Source organism: Rhipicephalus microplus, chromosome 5 (genome assembly GCF_043290135.1).
Source record: "Rhipicephalus microplus isolate Deutch F79 chromosome 5, USDA_Rmic, whole genome shotgun sequence".
Classification (NCBI taxonomy): Eukaryota; Metazoa; Arthropoda; class Arachnida; order Ixodida; family Ixodidae; genus Rhipicephalus; species Rhipicephalus microplus.
The window spans coordinates 152,756,020-152,773,135 of record NC_134704.1 but is presented as its reverse complement, the minus strand read 5'-3'; the positions used below and the strand labels follow the sequence as shown (position 1 = coordinate 152,773,135).

Below are 17,116 nucleotides of genomic sequence, written 5' to 3'. Positions count from 1 at the left end.
TATGTTATGTATGATGATGTTCTAACTGTTTTGATAATGACAACTGTGATAAATACATACCACTGGAATCACATAGTCTAACATCTATAAGAACTAATACATACGCTCAAGATAAGTGGCGTAAAAAAAGCCCAGGCATTCGGGGAAAGCGCAGCACAGTCGCAGCAAAAGCTGGAAGAGTGGCCTTTCTAGAGACTTTTAAACACTCTTTGGGTAAGTGCTAAAACCCAATTGCAAGGTACCCACTACACTGTAAATAGCCATAATTTGTGCAGTAGAGAGGCAATCATTGTATTTTATTTGATTCCTCTAAAACATGGCACGTACCCACTCTAAGAGACTGGCCAAGAAAGCGCAGCGCATTTTCGTATGAGCACTCATCTATGCTGTTTAGGTCATTCTTAGGAGAAGCGAGGTACCCACTACACACTTGCAAGGCCTTTTGCGCAATTCTTGGTTTGGCCGCCGCCGACGAATAATTATGCCTAAAGATTTTGTAATGCGTTGGGAGAACTCGACGACCTGCTTGTTATGCGATTCGCATTGTATGGGGGTTTATTCCCAGAACAATAATATTATTATTAGAGATGTCGCAATTGAGGCAATCGCGACCATTTGGTATTTTTTTAACCTTCTCTGGCATCGCACAGTACACAGGCCTGTACCATTTCTATTGATATGCGACCGCCGCAGCCAAGATCAAACCCGAGACCATTGGGTCAGCAGGCGAGGACCATAGGCACTGTTCCACTGAGGCAGACTAAATTCACATTGTCTAACGTCTCGTTGTTCATTTCTTGTTGTAAAACTGTTTATTACTCATATTGTCGCGGTTTCCTTTCCCGGCACGAGGCCTGCCTATTGTCAATTTGCTACGGAGTAGTAAACTGGTCCTATGGGTTGTAAGTGGATACCATGCTACTGTGTCAATATTTATTGAAACGAAAGCTTCTTTGTAAGCTAACAACTTTGCTGTTGCATCAGTGTCCTGCCAAGTGGAGCTGCTTGAATTTACTACATGGTTAGGTTATTTGTTTTCTTTTTTCGAGCGATAATGCATGGTTACAGGTGCCGGCAGTACACAAGTACGGCGCTGAAAACGACCCATGTAATCTCATACCAGCTTTCGATGTCATAACATTGACAAGGTCTTGGAAGACGACACTTTTATTACGCTGAAATAGCCTATTGTAGAGGTGCGCGTATTGAGCGATAACTGCATCCCAAGTTCACGTACTCGCTTGAACATGCCCACTACTAGGTTGAAGCGGTTATTATTGCTAGTGTGCAGCCAGACACAACAGCAATCTTACTGCTAGTCACAGTGCTTCACAGTATATGTGTCTTCACCGCATCGAAGAAGCTGACTTTTACTTTTGTCCTGGCTCCATAAAAATATGCCATACAGCCACGCTTGATATGTCCCTTACAAACGGGCCTTCATCATATAAAGGGCAGCAAACCGTGGCGACGCTGTCAATAAATCCTCTCTTTGCCTTGCATGCTTAGAAGGAGCTTACTAAGCACTAAGGCATGTCAGGCTAGTTGGTTAGGATTCATAACTCACCTGGCATATAGCATAATCTCTGTCGTGATGTGCTATGCCAAATGAATTATAAATCACTATAAACACTTTTATGTAGGTAGACGAAAGTTCCTCCTCCCGGACAGGCATTCAACGTGCAACCAGTCGGTCACATCAAGTTTGTTCCAGATGAAGTCTCACCCCTGGCGCACGAAGCCCTTCCACGCCTGGGTCCACGTGCTTCGTGCCATACGACTGACATCTTTGCCCGAATGGACCTGAAGAATCATTGTGGTTGATTGTTCAAGCCGCATGACCAGCGGCGGCCGCTTGTGTGGTGAAATAGAAAACGCACCCGTGACGTTTCACGCTTCTAATTTTTAAATGCTAAGCATTTCTTAGCAAACTTCGGCGACTTTGAGCGTATCTATCTATCTATCTATCTATCTATCTATCTATCTATCTATCCATCTATCTATCTATCTATCTATCTATTTATCTAGCCGCCTACAACTTCTTTTAGCTCTCCTGGCCGTCCCGATAATGATATTGACACCAAACTTGGTATGGCATAACATGACTGTATGAAGAACATATTTGACTAGTCATAACACAAAAATCATGGCATTTATGTCATGAATGTTGTGATTTACATTTTATGGTCTTGCAGATCTTGCGGTGGTTTCACTCACATAGCAGTTTGCAAAACTTGTATGGTATGGCATGATTGCATGGCGAACACAAGTGACAGATCCTAACATGAAAATCATCACATGCATGTCATGTAACAACATGACTACATGCCACGCTCATGATTCGCTCGCGGCCGTTTCGCTAGGGTCACATATACCGATTTAGGTATTACGGGACATGTATGGATGACGAAGGTATGTGACTGGTGCAAACATGATAATCATGAGATGCGTGTCACGTAACAACATGATTACATGCCACGCTCATAATGCGCTGGTGGCCGTTTCGCAAGGTTCACTTATACGAAATTGTGTATCACGGGACGTGAATGAATGACGAAGGCATGTGGCTGGTTCAAACATGATAATCATGAGGTAAGACGGTAAGTCGGGCCAGTTGGTTAGGATCCATCGTGAACTTTTTTACAGCGCAACACCAGAAAAAAATACAGGACAGGGAAGGAGTAGAACAGAAAGAAAACACAGCGCCGTCTTTTCTTTCTGTTCTACTCTTTCCCTGTCCTGTATTTTTTTTCTGGTGTTGCGCTGTAAAAAAAGTTCACGATGGATGATAATCATGATATGCGTGTCATGTAACAACATGACTACACGCTACGCACAATGCGCTCGTAGCCGTTTAGCTAGCTTCACATGTTCCAAACTTGGTATTACGTGATGCAAACGCACGACATAGGTAAATGACACACCAAACATGATAATCACGACATGCGTGTCATGTAACAATATGACTACATGCCACACTAATAATGTGCTCAGGGCCGTTTCGCTAGCTTCACATATGCCAAATTTCGTAATGCGTGACGCCAATGAATGACGAAGGTATCTGACTGGTGCAAACATGATAGACATGATACGCGTGCCATGTGAGAACATGACTACATGCCAAAGTCAAGACGCCTATGCATCTCAACATGATGCGGTGTGCTTGCTCACCAGCGTTCATTTCATCGCGTCACGCCGGCGTTGCCACGCCAGGTGCCGGTCCTGCCTTTCGCAGGTGCGCACCGCGCTGGGTTGCTTTGACGCATGCGCGTTTCATCGCGTCTGGCGTCCATGCGTCACGAGAAGAGGGAGACGCAGTGCTGTCTGGGTAACGCATTGACACGAAATGCAGCATGTCACATTTCACGCTGGTTTCCGTCGGATCGCGCCGACGGACGCTGGTCGTGCCTGGCGTCAGACTATAAAGTGCTCGCGTTTCGCTAACGCATAGTGTCGCTGTGCCCTGCGTACGCACGCGTCAACGTCACATGGAAGTATAATGGGCTCTTCATGATGCGCTCGCGGCCATTTTGCAAGCTCAGTTCCTCCTTCCGGACATACCAAATTTGGTGTTACGTGACGTCAATGGATGACGAAATATATGACTGGTGCAAACATGATAATCCTGACACGTGTCATATAAAAACATGACAACATACCAAGTTCATAGCGTGCTCGTGGGCGTTTCGCTATAGCTCCACATATACTGAATTTGATATCACGTGACGTGGATAGAAGACGAAGGTAAATGACACATTCAAACATGGTAATCATGACAAGGAAGTCATGTACGGCATCATTTACCTCGACCTCGTAACGTAGTGCTTATTTAAAGTGACATATCAACATTTCTGATTCGTGCTTCGCATATCATCGATTCCTACTGTATGTGGGATCTGCCAATTTTTATAGTGAAGCTACATATTCAGCAAATATTTCTTCTCCTGAGAGCCAAAATAACGGGCCGCGGGTATGCGCTACAAAAACTCGGAGGTCCCACTACCGAGTAAACAGAAACATTTCTTTGCAAGTGGAACCACGGTCAGTCGTCTGAATACTGTCATCACCATGGGCGCAATGATTTCGCCGGAACACTCTCCCATCGCCCTCTCCTGCATCTTGTGCTTGGCTCTCAGAACGAGTAGGCCAGTTCACCCGGCGCGTGATGTAATAACTCGAATGCGTAAGAGACAAAGCAGAAAGAAAGAGAAACAACGACATATATCAAGAGAGAAACAGAGATAAATAAAACATGTAAACACAAAAAATAGAGAGAGAGAAAGAAGTAAAACTTGGGCAAAGCCTCTGTCTGTCTGTCCATCCCTCCGTCCATTTATTTGTCTATCTGTTCTTCCGTCCATCTGCCTTTTTTCATGTCCGTCTGCCTATTTATTCATCATTTTATCAGTCTGTCTATTCATCCGTCCGCTCCTATCACACTATAGCATGCATCAGACGGACGGATCGATGTTTCGTCACACTCATTATCATTCACTCCAAGGATAAGGTGTGAGTTTCTCAATATACAAAAACCACTTCCCCCATCTAGTGATATTATTTCCAAAGACAAACACACAATGCCATCAAGTGAGCGATTCATAAAACTAACTAAAAGTGGCTTCTACATTATACAACTACAAGGAAACAACCCACACCCTGAGTAGCCTTGCCCCGGAAACGTGGCTCACCCCTCTCTTTATAGGTTGGTATACATGAAAGGGAAACATGTCCTCGCACAGATAGTTGAGCGTTCATTGCGCATTGTTTCGCCACAAGTGCGAAGGAATAAATGCTAGAGCAATAAATTGCATTGTTACGGAAATGACGGCAAGCAGCTCGAAACTAGCGGTGCACACCTAAAGCAGGAAGCAAGCACGAAATGAGCATACGTAGGGGTAGCCCAGCGAAACAACTGCCACAGCTAAACACCTAACGGAAGCTGCACACACATAAAGAAAGCCACACGAATTCAATGCCCAGGAATACGGAGGACGAGCGCGAACTGTCACATTTCTTACTTCGTCTGTTAGCAGCGCGTTTCTTAGTGAACGCGGCCACTGCAGCGAGTGAAGTGACGTTCGTGCACTCTTTAACTGCCGTTATTTCAAAGCAAACTTGTGGTGGAAGCACAAGAGATACAGTACACCATGAATCCCGAGAAAATCACATGCTCAAGTGAGCCACCATGCTAGAGAAGATCTATAGGCACTTTGGCGCGTCCAGAGCGGCGCGGGGACTGGTGCTGCACGACGACCTTCAGAGCACGCACACACAACGTGCGCCCGTCGTGCCATCTTGCCACTGTAACGAAAACATGCTGAAGTCTCTCAGCTCTGAGGACACAGTGTACATGAACTGCCCGCCGTTAACACATTAGGGAAATTTCGCCCTTTGTGGCTTAGTGGTTGGAGTCATGTGCTGAGGAACGCGAGGTTGCTGGTTGGACGCCCCGCTGCGGAACTTTTTCTTCCCTCTTTATTATGTCAGTATGTATTTTATGACAGTATAATCATGACAAAAATGTGTCAGCGGAGCCGTGGTGGACCCCAGCGTAAAACACTTATGCGTTTAAAAAACAGCCACAAAGAAAAGGTGAAAAAAAAACAGTGCAAGGAAAAGTGCAAATAAAAAATGAGAACAAAATACGGAGAATAGCAAAAAAATGGGAAGCAAGAAAGAAAGTGATCAAGGGAAAGGGAAGAAACGATAGAAAAAATTGAGAAAGAGAAATAAATAGTGATAATGAAGTCAATAAAAAGAAAAATGAAGAAAAACATATTTGCTAACTGGCAGAGAAAATAAATAGAAAAAAGGAGTGCCACTTAGCTCCAGATTTCCGTCTGTCTTGGCGCTACGACTGCGAAGCTGGCTTGTGGTTTTTTCTTAACTCTTAGAAACGAATTGGTTCAAGGCGGTGGTAATTTGTGTGGCCAATAAAATAAGTGCTACAGAAATAGCGGAAAAAGTTCGGCATATCCCACGTACCTGGGATTCGACATTACGCGAAGCATGCGGAGGTAAGGTGACCGTGTTGCAATTTCACACGTCCTGAAATGACGCTAAATATATGTACAAACCCCGCATGCACAGACATATCTTGAAGAGTTGCAGATTTCTAAATAACCAGTTGTTTGCACTTGTGGAACGATGCCAACTGGAAGGTGCGTATTAATAACACTAAGAGCGGATATGAAGCGCTGATGCTCGCGAGGATGCTGGCCCTGTACACTGCTGCATAAATCAACTTCAGCGCATAGTAACTAACCACAATTGACGTTAATACGACCTGACGGCTGTATCAATAGAGTACATATGTAATGTTTATAAAATTGAGTAGGCAGCACTGCAACCACTTTTGACATTTCACGACGATCAGCGCCTATTTGAAAAGTAGGCCTGGCTTAGCTCTGTGGTAAAACGCCGTAATTGCCAGTACCGCCAACTTGGTCTCCGGGGCTTTCACCCTGATGCTCGGTGCCCGCGTTACGGTGAGCGTCCCCGCGACATCGAAGCGTACCTTGCGGGCCAGCAAGCTCGTCGCCTTAGTCAACGCCCCCAATCACGATCACCATCACCTCGCCACCCCACGTCACCTAGCATTCCCTCGTCATCTCATGCTCCTTTCAGAAGCCGGTCACCGAGTCCTCACAGGGGAAACTAGAAACCGTGGCTCCTGGGGGTGAAGCCGCGTCCCAACGAACTGTCAAAAAGCCTCTCTCGACGCGAAGACCCGACGAAGACCCTTCTGACTTTCCAGTCGTTTCTGAAAGTCATAAGACTGTTTCCGCTGACATCCCCGTACACGTCGATAATAACGTCGTCACTGCCCTCGTCGACACCGGTGCCGATTATTCGGTTATGAGAAGCGCCTTGGCATCCCAACTGAGGAAGGTAACTACCCCTTGGCAAGGACCGTCGTTGCGCACGGCAGGGGGCCACCTCGTCACGCCGACTGGAATGCGCACAGCCTGTGTTCGAGTACGTGCTTCGACATTTACAAGGTCTTTCCTCCCGTTACCTGTGTGCTCCCGTCCATTCATTCTGGGACTGGACTTTCTTGGCGAACACGGCGCAATTATTGGCCTACGAGACTTGCAGGTGTCGTTCGAGGACTCGTTTCATCCTGAACCGGAAAACGCCCACTCATCGAAGGCTGCCTTACGTGTATTCTTCGAATCTGTTACTCTGCCTCCCCGCAGCAGCCTTTTTATCAACAGTGAATGTGACCAAGACGTCCCCGATGCTGTAATTTCAGAAGGAAATTTGTCCCTGCTTTTTGCACAACAAATCTCCGTTGCCCGAGGTATTGTTCACCCCAGTAGAAAGCAGGCTTGCTTATTTGTCACGAATTTCAGCGAGGAGTATCGCCATCTTACCAAACACACTGCGATCGCATACTTTGAGGATATTGCCAACGTCCCTGGTCGCTCAACATTATCTGCTCTTTCGTCGTGCGACGATTCCGTCATGACATTCGCAAGCACTCTCGGCGTAAACTAGGGTCTACCGTCCGCACAACGGGAACGTCTTTTGAAGCTACTCAGCTCATTTCGGGACTGCTTCACTACGACTTCGAAAGTTAACCAAACACCGCTTGCCAAGCATCATATCATCACCGAGCCTACCGAGAGACCCATTCGACAGCATGCCTGCAGAGTCTCGCAAAAAGAACGCGACGTTATACGCCAACAGGTCCAGCAGATGCTCAAGGACGATGTGACCCAGCCATCGACCAGTCCCTGGGCGTCCCCTGTTGTGTTAGTAAAGAAAAAAGATGGTACCCTGCGATTTTGCATCGACTACCAAAAGTTGCATAAGATTGCAAAGAAAAACGTGTATCTTTTACCACGAATAGACGACTCGCTGGACCGCATTCGCAATGCCCGTTACTTTTCTTCCATGGATCTACGCAGCGGCTATTACAAATATCTGTTGATGAGCGCGAGCGCGACCACGAAAAAACAGCCTTCATTACTCTTGACGGACTCTACGAGTTCAAGGTCTTTTCCTTCTGCTTATGCTCGGCACCAGCTACTTTTTAAAGAATCATGGACACGGTTCTTTCTGGGCTAAAATGGCAATCGTGTCTTGTCTACCTCGATGATCTAGTCATCTTCTCGGACATGTTTGAGCAGCACGTCCAGTGCTTACAGGCAGTTCTTCAGGCGATTCGAACAGCTGGACTTTCTCTCAAACCTGAGAAATGCCACTTCGCACTCGAGGAACTGAAATTTCTTGGTCACGTTGTCAGCCACGCCGGTATACACCCAGACCCTGAGAAAACGAAAGCTGTTGCCGCATTTCCTGCCCCAACGAACAAGCGCGACCTCCGCCAATTTCTGGGACTCTGCGCATATTACAGACGCTTCGTCAAAGGCTTTTCTAAAATCGCTGAACCGCTAAATGAACTTACGAAAGACGGCGTACCGTTTGTTTGGGATCATGATCAGCATCACGCCTTTAAGACGCTACGAAACCAAGTGACCAGTACTCGGTCACTTTGACGACAACGCTGCCACAGAGCTACACACGGATGCCCGCAACGTCGGACTTGGAGCTGTACTGGTTCAATGGCAAAATGGCGTAAAGCGCGTGATTCCCTATGCACGTCGAAAACTATCATCTGCAGAGAAAAAAATGGCCGCATCTCCACGGAGTGAATGATGGAGAGTGGGGCGAAGCATTCGTCCGTCCATGCGTCCGTCTGTGTGACCGTCCATGCGTCTGTTTGTGCGCCCGTCCCTGCATTCTTTCATGCATGCGCCCCTGCGTCCGTTCATGCGTCCATCCATGCATCTGTTTGTGTGTCCGTTCGTTCATCTATTCAACACTCCAAGTCCCACCATCTCGCATCTTTTTATCATATATTCCCCATATAGAAGCACCGCCATCCAGCGGACATTCCGAGGACTAAACGAGAGGTGGCACACGCACACTTTCTTACGGCCTGCGCTTTGGGTCCACTTCCCACCTTTAACCACCTCGAGTTCATGGTATATTCTAGTTCACTGTATTCATGGCACTGCGACCAAACGCTCGCCAAACCTTTCGAAAACCAAGGAGGTTACGCCCAGCGAGTATAACGTAGCAACCTTTCCCTGTCAGATAGGGCTCAATTTACATGCCAATGGCTGCTAATGAGAAATGAGAGACAGGAGAATTCGGCTTTTACTTTCTTACGGCTTGCGCTTCGTATCTACTTCTCATTTTTAACCACCTTGAGTTCATTCATGGTATATACTAGTTCATTGTATTCATGGCACTGCGGCTCAACGCTCGCTAAACCTTTCTAAAGCTAAGGAGGTTACACCCAGCGAGTATAATGTAGCATCCCTTTCTTGTCCGATAGTGCTCAATGTACATGCCAATGGCTGCTAATGGGGATCGCAGCGTGCGCGTTGACTAAAAGCTGAATGCTCATGTCTCTCATTCCCCATTAGCAGCCATTGGCATGTACATTGAGCACTATTTTTTATTGTTAAACAACGCACAGAAGAAATCTCTCACTGGCACCACCTTGGAGGTCAAGTGTTATACCTATTTCGGGTATGTGCCACTGGTGGTTACATACGAGGGGCGCCCAAGCCACGCCATAAGAAGCTTCGCCCCTAAAACTACTCTGCAACAGAAAAAGAATGCTTAGCCATTGTTTGGGCTATAACAAAGTTTCGCCCTTATTTGTACGGTCGACCATTCAGGGTAGTTAGTGACCACCATTCTTTATGCTGGCTCGCCAACCTCAAAGACCCTTCCGGTTGTCTAGCACGCTGGAGCCTTCGGCTGCAAGATTTTGACATTACAGTCATTCACAAGGTAGGACGCAAACACACTGATGCTGACTATCTCTCACGTACGCCAATATGAAGTACGAACGCGGACGTTGAAGAGGACGATACATTCCTTTCCTCTGTATCAGCAACCGACTTGGCTCAACAACAACGCGACGACATGGAGCTAAGCCTGCTGATTGACTACCTCGAAGGACGAAAACGCAGCCTTCCTCGAAACTTCGCACGTTCGCTGGCCTCGTTCTGCATCAGGAATGGAGTCCTCTATAAGAAAAATTTCGACCATACCCAGGCTACTTACCTACTGGTCGCACCGACCTCGCTTCGGGACGATGTTTTACATGCTTGTCACGACGAACAATCATCCGGACACCTTGGCTACACGCGCACATTGGAAAGAATTCGCCGCTCATACTACTGGCCCCGCCTCACGAAGACAGTCAAGCAGTACGTCCGCACATGCCGTGACTGCAAACGCCGTAAGACTCCACCTGTCCGACCAACAGGACTACTACAGCCTATCGCCATGCCGAAGACACCATTCCATCAAATTGGCATTGACTTGCTTGGCTCACTTCCCACCTCTTCGTCTGGAAACCGATGGATTGTGGTTGCCACCGATTATTTTAACGCGTTACAGCGAAACAAAGGCCCTGCCCAAAGCTACCGCAGCCGAAATCGCACAGTTTTTCGTCACCAGCATCGTACTTCGTCACGGAGCACCGGCCGTGATAATTACTGATTGTGGTACAGCTTTCACCGCAGAAATGCTTCAAGCAGTGCTGAGACTAAGTGGTACAGAACATCGGAAAACCACGGGTTATCACCCCCGAACAAACGGACTCACTGAACGGTTGAACAAGACCATTGCAGATATGTTGTCAATGTATGTAGCCGTTGATCACAAGAACTGGGATGATATACTCCCTTACGTAACTTTTGCTTACAATACAGCAGTCCAAGAGAGTACATGTTTCACCTCATTTCGCTTAGTTCATGGTCGAAAGGTCACTACAATGCTCGACGCAATGCTCCTTCCCAACAACCTGAGCATGTTCAACGCGGACGCTGCATTGTTCGCTCAACGCGCCGAGGAGGCCCGTCAATTCGCCCGACGCCGTATTTAGGCTCGCCCAACTGCCGACGCACACCGCTACAACCTTACACACCGAGAGGTTACCTTCCAACCAGGCAATGTGGACTCCCATCCGACAGCATGTCACTCTAAGAAGTTGCTTCGGCGCTACTTCGGCCCTTACAAAGTTCTGCGCCGACTCAGTCACCTTACGTATGAAGTTCTCCGTGAGGGACACCTCAAGACGTTCCCGTCTGTTTCCACAAAGTGATGTGGTGCACGCATTAAGGCTCAAGCCATATTTCTCGCGTCATCCATCGAACATGGACTAACTTACCATGCAATGACTATTTTTGTCACTTTCGTTTCTTTTTAATTGTCTTGTGTCCTAACTCCTTTTTTATTGAGTACTTCTATGACACCAGCCCATTTTTTCCCTTGCGATGGAGTTCTTGGATTCCGCGGTAGCATCTTTTCTTTTCTATTTTTTTTCTCATCGCTCATTACCAGCATCGAGCCGATGTTTTTCGAAGAGAGCGAATAATGTCATAGGTAATGGGTATGAGCCATCAACTGTAGGTGGAATGACTTAGAAGTGAAGAAAGAAGAGGGCCTTTGCTTCCTGGTCTGAGAGAGCAAGACGTCGATTCGTTGCTGTCTGTTATTACGTTCGCGGCAATATAGAACCGGAAAAATGATGGTGGCTGCGAGAAGGCTGTGAGTTAATTAAAGGTCTGTCTGTGTGTGTCTGTCTGTCTGCCTGTCTGTCTGTCCGTCGGCTCACCTGTCTGTGCACCTGTCTGTCTAACTGTCAGTCTGTCTGTCTGTCTGTCTGTCTGTCTGTCTGTCTGTCTGTCTGTCTGTCTGTCTGTCTGTACATTTGCCCGCTTGTCCACCGTAACGATACCCCAAACAGCTTCAAACGATACGCCAGACGGCCAACATCATCCGCAGCGCCCACCAATATTACTCAAGTTTCCACGTTCATACTTGTGTGATTGTCAATTGAAAAGCAATTATTGCGCATATGTGAGGCACCATAACAATATTTCAATATTTTGTATGTGTGTCCTTGTGCTTTGTAGCGAAGGCATGCATAAGTAATTCTGAGGACCATAGCGTTTATCACGCTGCACTGACAATGCAACATGATGCTCAAAAAGCCAAGTTTTTTCAATGCTTTGCTAAGACAACACGGTGATGGCACCTCCCCATCACTTTGCGTTCTACACCTCATCGCCTCCGAGACAGGCGCACACGTCTTCCTTCGTTTTCGAAGATAACTGCCGGATAGCGCTGGTGGCAAACGTGCCTCGATGGGCTCGTTCGCCTTCACTGCACAGATCGAGGCTCTCTAACGCAGCGCCTCCAGAATATAATTCACCAATTTTGTTGTGCAGAACATTAGGTCAACATTTTGTTCACTCTCTTCCGACGCAAGACTATCGTCTTTCGATGACATTTGCAGTGAAGCATGCAAATACGGGGGCCCGCAGGGGCGCCTGCGCAAGTAGGCGTTTGGTGTGTAGCGACACCACGGACCCGTGCTAACGGGGGGGTTTCAGCTCCCTCCCACGCCTAGCCGTGCATGGCTTTGCCGTGTCCGGGGAAAAGGGGATCCTGGGGGTTGAGCCGACACTGGGTGATTGGACCTTTAAGGCCCCCCGGCAGAGGCAACACACCCCTTTGGCCCTGGCTTCACATAGACGGCACCCCTGGGCTGACCCACCCAAGGGAAATCGGCAGTCGCCTTTTCCTCTCTCTCTCTGCCTACATCTTCGTCTTTATCTCTCACTATCTATCTGTCCTGTCTTCTACTATCTTCTGTTTACTTCCATTTTTCCTGGCGGCAAGGGTTAACCCTGTGCAAATAGCCTACCTTGGTCTAGGCGCATTGGGTTATGGCAGTGTTGTACGGCTGACGTCTGCAAGCTTTCAGCACCTGCAAACTTGCAGCGTCCCCTTGTTGGGCTTCGTGGTGGGTGGCCGCCAACGCTGCTGAACAAAAATAAGACCGGCATGCATGGAGCATTCCCTCTTCTGTCTGATCGTACCGGCCTAAAGCGGGTACGCACCGAGGACATAAATTTCTTCAACCAGCCAATAGAAACTTTTCCCCACTTCCACGTTATTCACTGCGAAAAAAACTGAAAAGCAAGCCAGGACCGTCTCTCCTTTCCTAGTTTCTAGATGTCTTACCGAAACTCTTGGCACAGGATACAAGGTAACCAAAATGGCTAGTGGAGACCTTCTCCTCAAAATTCGTGACAAAGAACAATTTAAAAAGCTAGACCGTCTTTCAGATTTCGGTGGCGTACCAATAACCATAACACCACATAGATCAATGAACACAACTCGCGGAGTGGTATCTGACATGGACTTACTTGACTTGACTGAGACTGAACTTTTGGAGGGGTGGAAGAGCCAAAATGTCACTAATGTACAGAGAATCATCATCAGAAGAGATAATAAGGAAACACCGACAAAACACATACTCACGTTTGCATACAGTAAACTACCGGAATCTATTCAAACAAGGTACACAAAGACATCTATGAGGCCGTACATACCAAACCCTCGTCGTTGCTTCCAATGCCAGAGGTATGGCCAAGGCTCTAAAACCTGTCATGGTCGCCAGTGGAGTCCTAGGCTACGTGTCTGATAACTGCAAACAACCGCCACACTGTGTAAACTGCGAAGGAAACCATGCCGCATATTCACGCTCCTGCACATACTGGAAAAAAGAAAAAGAAATAATTATGTTGAAGGTTAAGGAGTACATTACATTTAAGGAAGCACGGCGAAGAGTCGCTCCATTCTATGGACCTACATACGCTGATGCGGCGCGTCAGGGGGCACCGCCGCACCAGCCCTCGCCACTTTTTCGGCCCGCGCATACCGAGCCGGTGGTTGTGGCACCTGCCCCCAAGGCGGTTGTAGCCCAGGCTACACCGCCTACTCCCAAACAGAGACCGGAGACTCCAGAGTCCTCGGGTCTCAATGCCTCACCTCAACAGGCGAGGCCCGAAATTCGAACTAGCAGCCCGCACGTGCGGGCATCCAGTGCCTCCGAGGAGGCAATGGATACGTCGGTACCCTTGGTGCCGAAAGAGCGGCGTGGCTCCTTGAAGCGCGCCAAGAAAACAAAAAAGCAGATAACAGGGCCTGGTGACGGCCCTGTTAAGTGAACTCAAACTTCCTGTCTAAACAGCCACTCGCTTTTCGTACACACAGCACTATTTTACATTCACCATGAACACTCAAATTCTAATGTGGAACGTCAGGGGCCTTCTCAGAAACCTTGACGACATCCAAGAACTCTTACACGCACACTCACCAAAAGTGCAGTGTGTACAAGAAACACACCTTAATTCAAAACACACAAATTTTCTTCGTAAATACGTTATTTTCCGAAAGGACCATGTTGATGCCATGACAACATCTGGAGGTGTTGCCATCATAGTGAATCAAGGAATTGCATGCACACACTTACAACTCCAAAACTCCCTTGAGGCAGTGGCTGTTCGAGCGGTTCTTTTTGATAAACTGATCACAATCTGCACTATCTACATTCCTCCTAGCTATCAGCTGCAAAAACGTGATTTACACTCTTTAATTGATGAACTTCCGGAGCCCTATGTTCTCCTTGGAGACTTTAATGCGCATAGCAGGCTATGGGTGACTTTCAGTATGACGCGCGAGGTCGACTGATTGAACAGTTCCTTCTCTCCTCGAGCGCGTGTCTCCTAAATCGAAAAGAACCAACCGATTATAATCTCGCCAATAACACCTACTCCTCTATAGACCTAAGCATAGTATCCATCTCTTGTGCCTCTACTCCAGCGGAAAGTCGTCAGTAATCTGTACGGAAGTGACCACTTCCCCATAGTTTTGAGCACAATACAGTAACTGAGTGTCCACCACGTGTTCCCAAGTGGCTCATAAACAGAGCCGACTGGGAACACTTTTATACCATCGCTCGCCTAGGTTGGAATGACATATGTACTCTGAACATTGATGTTGCTGTCAACTACTTCACAGCGTTTTTGATTGATGCTGCAACAAAATGCATCCCACAAACAAATGGACACCCTGGAAAACGGCAAGTGCCATGGTGGAACTCTGAATGCCGAAACGTGTGCAACCAGCAAAACAGAGCTTGGAGGCTGCTTCGGAACTCACCGACAGCAGAAAATCTTGACACCTTCAAGAAAATAAAGTCTCAAGGCAGGAGAACGTGTCGGTAGGCCAGAAGAAAAAGCTGGCAGAAGTTTTTGTCAGGGATCAATACATACACACAGGAGGCTAAAGTCTGGAACATGGTCGGTAGGATAGCAGGAAAACAAGTACACACACTTCCACTCGTAAACACTCAGGGTGATACCTTGGAAGATCAGGCAAACTTCCTCAGTGCACACTTCAAGGAAGTGTCCAGCTCATCCCACTATACTGACACTTTCCAAAAATACAGAACAAGAATAGAAAAGCAGAAACTCGAACACAAATGCACTAGATATGAGGCATATAGCCAAGCTTTCAGTCTAGTTGAGCTGCGAACGTCTCTAAACTCATGCAGTACTTCTGCCCCAGGTTCTGACCGTGTTGCGTATGAAATGTTAAAAAACCTACCAATCGAAACACAAAAACCTTACCTTGTTTGTACAATGCTATCTGGTTTTCTGGCACTATCCTTAACTCCTGGAAAGATGCTATTATTATTCCCATTTTGAAAGAGGGCAAGGACCCTTCTTTTCCTTCGAGTTATAGGCTTATTGCACTTACAAGCTGCTTGTGCAAAATCTTCGAAAAAATGATAAACTGCAGACTTTTACATTTCTTTAAAACAAACAATTTGCTCGACCCATTTCAGTGCGGGTTTCGAGAAAGTAGATCCACCACAGACCACCTTGTTCGTATCGAGGCACAGATCAGGGACGCCTTCATCCATAAACAATATTTTCTCTCTGTATTCCTCGATATCGAAAAGGCTTATAATACAACATGGCGTTTTGGAACTCTAAAAAAGACCTGTCCCACCTTGGCGTGCGCGGAAGAATGTTTCACATAATCGAAAGTTACCTGTCAAACCTGACATTCCGGGTTCGAGTGGGCACGGTTCTTTCCCAAACATTTGTCCAGGAAACAGGCGTGCCACAAAGTGGTGTACTTAGCTGCACACTTTTTCTCATCAAAATGAATTCCTTGCCTTCGAGAAAGTACTTATTTTATTGTACATATGTCGATGACGTCCACCTGGGCTTTAGATATTGCAATCTAATAATGTGTGAGCGGCAGGTTCAGTTAGATTTAAACAAGGTCTCCAAATGGGCAGCGGAAAACGAATTCCGACTGAACCCACAAAAGAGCACGTGTGTCTTGTTCTCCCAAAAGAGAGGCATGCACTCAGAACCCGACATTGAACTGTACGGTCAACGTCTGTCTGTTAATGCGGAGCATAAATTCTTAGGATTATTCTTGGACAACAAGTTGACCTTCGTACCGCACATCAAGTATCTAAAAACAAAATGTTTAAAAGCCATGAATGTTTTAAAAGTGTTGTCACGTACTACGTGGGGTAGTGACAGGCAATGTCTCATGAAGCTGTATAAAAGCCTCATTCGCACCCGCTTGGATTATGGGGCTGTTGTTTATCAGTCTACGACTCAAAGTGCTTTGAAGATGCTCGACCCTGTGCACCATTTGGGCATCCGCCTTTCGACGGGTGCTTTTCACACCAGCCCCGTAGAAAGCGTTTATGTTGAGTCAAATGAGTGGTCGCTTTATCTGCAGAGAACTTACATGTCCTTTGTTTATTTCCTTAAGGTGAAAGCAGACAAGAAGCACCCCTCATACTCTACTATTAATAATTTGTCGAGCTCAATTCTGTTTCAAAACAGGCCCTCAATGAGGCAGCCCTTCTCAGTTCGCCTGAAGAGTCCAGCTGAGGAAACTGGAGTCTCACTTGAACACAGTTTAATGGCTCCTGTAACATACCTGCCACTGTGGCAATGGCAGACTATAGACTGCGATGTGTCTTTTCTAGAAGTTACAAAACATGCACCTATTGCCCATATCCGAACATACTTTTTGGAACTTCAACACAAATACACACGTCCTGAGTTCTTCACAGATGCCTCCAAGACTAACTCCTCTGTGTCCTACGCTGCTGTCGGCCCATCCTTTTCGGATGCTGGCCCTCTACATCCAGGCACAAGTATCTTCACAGCGGAAGCTTATGCGATACTTGTGGCGG

The 17,116-nt window shown here is 47.0% G+C and overlaps 1 protein-coding gene across 2 annotated transcripts in view; it reads left to right on the top strand.

Annotated features, from left to right (window-relative positions):
• The window catches only part of LOC142817979 (decapping and exoribonuclease protein-like), a 202,764-nt gene that overhangs the window by 173,660 nt on the left and 11,988 nt on the right, over positions 1–17,116 (top strand). Inside the window, exon 4 of one of the 2 annotated variants that reach the window (XM_075896085.1) lies at positions 1,644–2,638. The exons of the other annotated variant lie outside the window; for it this stretch is intronic. Within the exon in view, the coding sequence (XP_075752200.1) occupies positions 1,644–1,718 (75 nt within the window). The 3' untranslated portion in view covers positions 1,719–2,638. Of the gene's footprint in view, positions 1–1,643; positions 2,639–17,116 lie in introns of those variants that run through there. 2 annotated transcript variants of the gene reach the window in all.